The sequence below is a fragment of the Passer montanus genome, unplaced genomic scaffold, assembly GCF_014805655.1.
Source record: "Passer montanus isolate IOZ18808 unplaced genomic scaffold, ASM1480565v1 scaffold162, whole genome shotgun sequence".
NCBI classification, from domain to species: Eukaryota; Metazoa; Chordata; class Aves; order Passeriformes; family Passeridae; genus Passer; species Passer montanus.
In genome coordinates this window covers 888,947-894,505 of record NW_024363383.1, presented here as the reverse complement: position 1 = coordinate 894,505, position 5,559 = coordinate 888,947, and the positions used below count along the sequence as shown (strand labels likewise).

General features: G+C 68.8%; 1 protein-coding gene across 1 annotated transcript in view; it reads right to left on the bottom strand.

Annotated features, from left to right (window-relative positions):
* Nucleotides 1-1,810, bottom strand: part of TSPAN31 (tetraspanin 31) — a gene marked incomplete at its 5' end in the record, with an annotated part of 2,750 nt that extends 940 nt beyond the window's left edge. Inside the window, 3 exons of the mRNA XM_039703324.1 lie at nucleotides 51-173; nucleotides 626-706; nucleotides 1,613-1,810. Of these exons, the coding sequence (XP_039559258.1) occupies nucleotides 51-173; nucleotides 626-706; nucleotides 1,613-1,810 (402 nt within the window). The remainder of the gene's footprint in view (nucleotides 1-50; nucleotides 174-625; nucleotides 707-1,612) is intronic.
* Between the last annotated feature and the right edge of the window lie 3,749 nt (nucleotides 1,811-5,559).

The following is a 5,559-nucleotide window of genomic DNA, read 5'->3' as shown; positions in this document are numbered from 1 at the left end:
CCCCCCCCGGGCCCTGAGACCCCCGCCCGCTCCCCCGGCCCCCCCCGTACCTCGGTGAAGCTGAAGAACAGCCCCACCCCCCCCAGGATCTTGAGGGCCTGGTCCGAGTGCTGCAGCAGCTGGGGGGCACAGGGGGGGCACGGGGGGGCCCCCCCCGGGGGGAACTGGCACCTCTGGGGGCAAACAGCAGGGTCAGGGGGGTCCCCGACACCCCCCAGCCCCGGGGGTCCTCACACCCCACAGCGAGGGTGGGGGGGGCAGAGCAGGCCCCTCCTGGGGGGGCTCAGCACATTCAGGGGGTCCCCAAACTCCGCTTCCCCCCCACCCCCGGGGTGCCCCTCCAGCCCCCCGATACCGCAGGGGTGTCCCCAAATCCCCCTGAACCCTCCCGATACCCCCAGGGGGTTTTGGGGGTGGTCCCGGGGGGTTTTGGGGGGCCCGGGGTGGTCCCAGGGAGTTTTGGGGGTCCCGGGGGGTTTTAGGGGGCCCGGGGGGTTTTGGGGGTCCCAGGGGCTTTTGGGGGCCCGGGGGGGTCCCAGAAGGTTTTGAGGGATCCCAAAGGGTTTTGGGGGTGGTCCCAGGGGGTTTGGGGGGTCCCGGGGGGTTTTGGGGTCCCTGTACCCACCTGAGCCTCGCGGCCCAGGGCGAGGCAGGCGCAGGACACGCCCAGCTGGCACAGGAACACCAGGCCCAGGATCAGCACGTACTGGGGGGGTCAAGGGGGGCACACACACACAGAGACCCCCCCAAAATCCCCCCGGGACCCCCAAATCCCTCTGGGACCCCAAAATCCTCCCTGACACCCCCAGAGCCAGACCCCCTGCAGGTTTTGGGGGTCCCAGGCAGGGTTTGAACCCCCCTGAAGGGTCTGAAGGGGGCAGGAGCTGGGGGTGCCACAGGGGAGGGGGGTCCCCAATCCCCCCGGGGGACATTGTGGGGCATTTGGGGACACAGGGGAGGGGGGGCAGCTGGGGAGGGGGGCAGGGACACCCAGGGGGGTCCTGGGGACATCCAGGGGGTATTTGGGACATCCAGGAGTAGTTGGGGACAGGGCCAGGGGTGCCAGGGACATTGAGGGGGGTACTGGGGACACTGCCAGGAATACCAGGTACATGCAGAGGGGCTTGGGGACACTGCCAGGGGTGCCAGGGACATTGAGGGGGGGTGCTGGGGACACTGCCAGGGACATCAAGAAGGGCTTGGGGACATTGCCAGGGCTGCCAGGGACATCCAGGGGGTGTTGGGGACACTGCCAGGGGTGCCAGGGACACAGAGGTGGGGCACTGGGGACATCCAGGGGGCTTGTGGACACTGCCAGGGGTGTCAGGGACACCTAAGGGAGGTACTGGGGACATCCGGGGGTGCTGGGGACACTGCCAGGTGTGCCAGGGACATCCAGAGGGGCTTGGGGACACTGCCAGGGGTGCCAGGGACACCCAGGGGGTGCTGGGGACCGAGGGGGTCTTTGGGCCAAGGGGACAGAGCAGGGCAGGACCTGGTGCCCAGGTGGGCTGGGGTCTCACAGAGGGGCTGGGGGCTCACAGAGGGGCAGGGGTCTCACAGAGGGGTGGGGGTGCCGGGGGTCCCCAGAGGTCCCCCCCACAAAGGATACGAAGAAGAGCAGGACCTGGTGGTGCCGCAGGGCCCCGAGCAGCCCCAGCCCCGCGATCAGCAGGAGGAAGACTCCGACGGCGAAGGCTCCTCCGAGCAGGGGGGGGCTGGAGCCCCCGGCCAGGCCCCGCGCCCAGCCCGCCACGGCCACCAGCAGCACCCCCACCAGCTGGGCAGCGGGCAGGGCACGGGTCAGGGGGCACCGACACCCGGGGGGCTTGTGGACACTGCCAGGGGTGTCATGGACATCCAGAGGGGCTTGGGGACACTGCCAGGTGTGCCAGGGACACCCAGGGGGTGCTGGGGACCGAGGGGGTCTTTGGGCCAAGGGGACAGAGCAGGGCAGGACCTGGTGCCCAGGCGGGCTGGGGTCTCACAGAGGGGTGGGGGTGCCGGGGGTCCCCAGAGGTCCCCCCACAAAGGATACGAAGAAGAGCAGGACCTGGTGGTGCCGCAGGGCCCCGAGCAGCCCCAGCCCCGCGATCAGCAGGAGGAAGACTCCGACGGCGAAGGCTCCTCCGAGCAGGGGGGGGCTGGAGCCCCCGGCCAGGCCCCGCGCCCAGCCCGCCACGGCCACCAGCAGCACCCCCACCAGCTGGGCAGCGGGCAGGGCACGGGTCAGGGGGCACCGACACCCCGGGGGGACCCTGGGCCGGGACTGTGCCCCCCGGACCGGGACTGTGCCCCCCCAAACCGGGACTGTGCCGCTCGAACCGGGACAATGTGTGCCGCAAATCCCCTCACGGCCCTCCAGAGCTGAGGGGTCCCCACTCCCCTCAGAGCCCCCCAGACCTGAGGGGTCCCCACTCCCCTCTCGGGTCCCCACTCCCCTCTCAGCTCCCCACTCCCCTCACGGCCCCCTGAGGGTTCGGGAGGATCAAATTTTTGGGGGGGGGGTGAGTCCCCAAACCGCCCGTGGGGGTCCCAAAGGGGGAGAACTGGGGGTGCAGCCCCCCGGGGGGGTCGGGGTGGCCCCCCCGGGTGTGTCGAGGTGGCGTGGCGGCCTTGGCGCGTTATCGCGACAGCGATAGGGGCGGCTATAAGCGACAGCGGGCCCGGGGGGGCCGCGATGGCTCCGTGGCTGCTGTGGCTGCTGCTGGTCACCGGCACCGGCACCGGCACCGGGGGGGCTCCCCCTGGGGCCCGGGAGGTGCCGGAGCTCCCCCGGGCGGTACCGGAGCCTCGGGAGGTGTCGAAACCCCGGGAGTTACCGGAGCCCCGGGCGGTGCCGGAGCCTCGGGAGGTGCTGAAATCCCGGGAGTTACCGGAGCCCCGGGCGGTACCGGAGCCCCGGGTGGTACCGGAGCCTCGGGAGGTGCTGAAATCCCGGGAGTTACCGGAGCCCCGGGCGGTACCGGAGCCCCGGGAGGTTCCAGAGCCTCGGGAGGTACTGAAATCCCGGGAGTTACCGGAGCCCCGGGAGGTTCCAGAGCCCCTGGCGGTACCGGAGCCCCGGGAGGTACCGGAGCCCCAGGCGGTACCGGATCCCCCCCGGGCGGTACCGGAGCCCCTGGCGGTACCGGATCCCCCCCGGGCGGTACCCGAGCCCCGGGAGGTACCGGAGCCCCTGGCGGTACCGGATTCCCCCCAGGCGGTACCGGATCCCCCCCGGGCGGTACCGGAGCCCCGGGCCGTGTCGGACGCCGAGCTCCGGGAGCTCTCGGAGCAGCTGCTCGCCGCGGACTCGAACCGGGCCAAGCCGGGCCAGCTGGAACTGAACCTGCAGGGCTCGGGCAGCGACAGGTGGGGACAGGGGGACAGGGGGGACCTCTCCCCATCCCACCCGGCTCCGCCCTGTCCCTTGTCCCAAACCCCCCTGGCTCTGTCCTCACGCTCGATCCCAGCTGTCGCCACCCCTGCCCTCAGTCCCAATCCCAGTCCAAATCCCAATCCCCCAATCCCAATCCCCCCAAACCACTCAAATCCCCTAATCCCAGTCCCAATCCCACCCCAACCCCAATCCCAATCCTGCCCCAATCCCAACCCCAATTAATTCCCAATCCAATCCCAATCCCAATCCAAGCCCACTTCAGTATCAACCCTTAATCCAAATTCCCCTTAATCCCAACCCAATCCCTATCCCCCAATCCCCCAATCCCTCCCAATCTCACCCCAATCCCCCAATCCCAATCCCAATCCCACCCAATCCCAATCCCAATCCCAATCCCATCCCCCATCCCAATCCAAATCCCAATCCCACCCCAATCCCAACCCCGTTCCCATCTCATCCCAATCCCCCAATCCCCTAATCCCAACACCCCCAATCCCCCAATCCTCCAATCCCAATGCCAATTCCACCCCAATCCAAATCCCATCCCACCCCAGTCCCAATCCCAATCCCCCCCCATCCCAATCCCCCAATCCCCCAGTCCCACCCACCGCCCCGGTTCCCGTTGCCAGGCTGTTCGCGCGGGTGGCCCCGGAGCTGCTGGCCGTGCCCACCTTCTCGGGGCTCGTTGCCCTCCTGGACAACTACGAGCCGCGGCCGGGCCGTGCGGAGGCGCAGCCGCCGGCGGAGCTGCGGGAGCAGCGGCGCTTCCTGGAGGCCGCGCTGGCCACGCCGGTGCTGGCGCTGCTCGAGCGCTTCGTGCTGGCCAAGGGTGCGCCCGCGGTGTCCCCTCTGTCCCCGCGGTGTCCCCGCAGTGTCCTCTCTGTCCCCGCGGTGTCCCCATGGTGTCCCCATGATATCCCCATGGTGTTCCTCTGGTGTTCCCCGTCCCCACGGTGTCCCCGCAGTGTTCCTGCTGTCCCCACGGTGTCCTCTCAGTCCCCACGGTGTCCCCACGGTGTCCCCACTATGCCCCCAGTGTTCCCTCTATCCCCCCTGGTGTTCCCCCTGTCCCCCCGGTGTCCTCTCAGTCCCCACGGTGTCCCCATGGTGTCCTCATGATGTCCCTGCGGTGTTGCCCTGGTGTTCCCCCTGTCCCCACGGTGTCCCCATGGTGTCCCCATGATGTTCCCCCTGTCCCTGCAGTGTCCCTCCAGTGTTCTCCCTGTGCCCACGTTGTCCCCGCGGTGTCCCCCCATCCCCATGGTGTCCCAAAGTGTTCCACCTGTCCCTACAGTATCCCCATTGTGTCTCCAAGGTGTCTGCACAGTCTTCCCACAGTGTCTCCACAGTGTCCCCACAGTGTCCCCACGGTGTTCCCCCTGTCCCCACAGTGTCCCCACGGTGTTCCCCCTGTCCCCACAGTGTCCCCACGGTGTTCCCCGTGTCCTGTCCTACAGTGTCCCCATGGTGAACCCCCTGTCCTCACAGTGTCCCCCCAGTGTCCCTCGTGTCCCCCTGCCCTGTTCTTAGGGCTGAACCCCCCTGTTCACATTCCCTACCCTGTCCCCAGGGCTGTGTCCCATGTCCCCACGCTGTCCCCAGGGCTGTGCCCCATGGTGTTCCCACGCTGTCCCCCATGTCCCCACTCTGTCCCCATGTGTCCCCATGTGTCCCCATGGTGTCCCCACAATGTCCCCAGGGCTGTACCCCATGTCTCCATGGTGTTCCCACACTGTCCCCCATGTCCCCACGATGTCCCCCGTGTCCCCACGATGTCCCCCGTGCCCCCAGGGGTGTACCCCATGTCCCCATGTGTCCCCACGATGTCCCCACGATGTCCCCGTGTCCCCAGGGCTGTACCCCATGATGTTCCCACACTGTCCCCCATGTCCCCACGCTGTCCCCACGATGTCCCCGTGTCCCCAGGGCTGTACCCCTCGGCTGACGCCTTCCGTGCTGATCTCCACTCCATGTGGTTCGGGCTCTACTCGCGCTCCGGTGGCAAAGCTCTGGATTCCTGCGGCTTCGAGCACGTGTTCGTGGGTGAGGGGACACACAGGGACATGTGGGGACATGTGGGGACACGGGGGAGGGGGGGACACTGTGTGTGTGGGGGGAGCAGGGACAGGGATTGAACAGGGGGACACCAAGGGGATAGGGGGGGACACTGTGGGGGT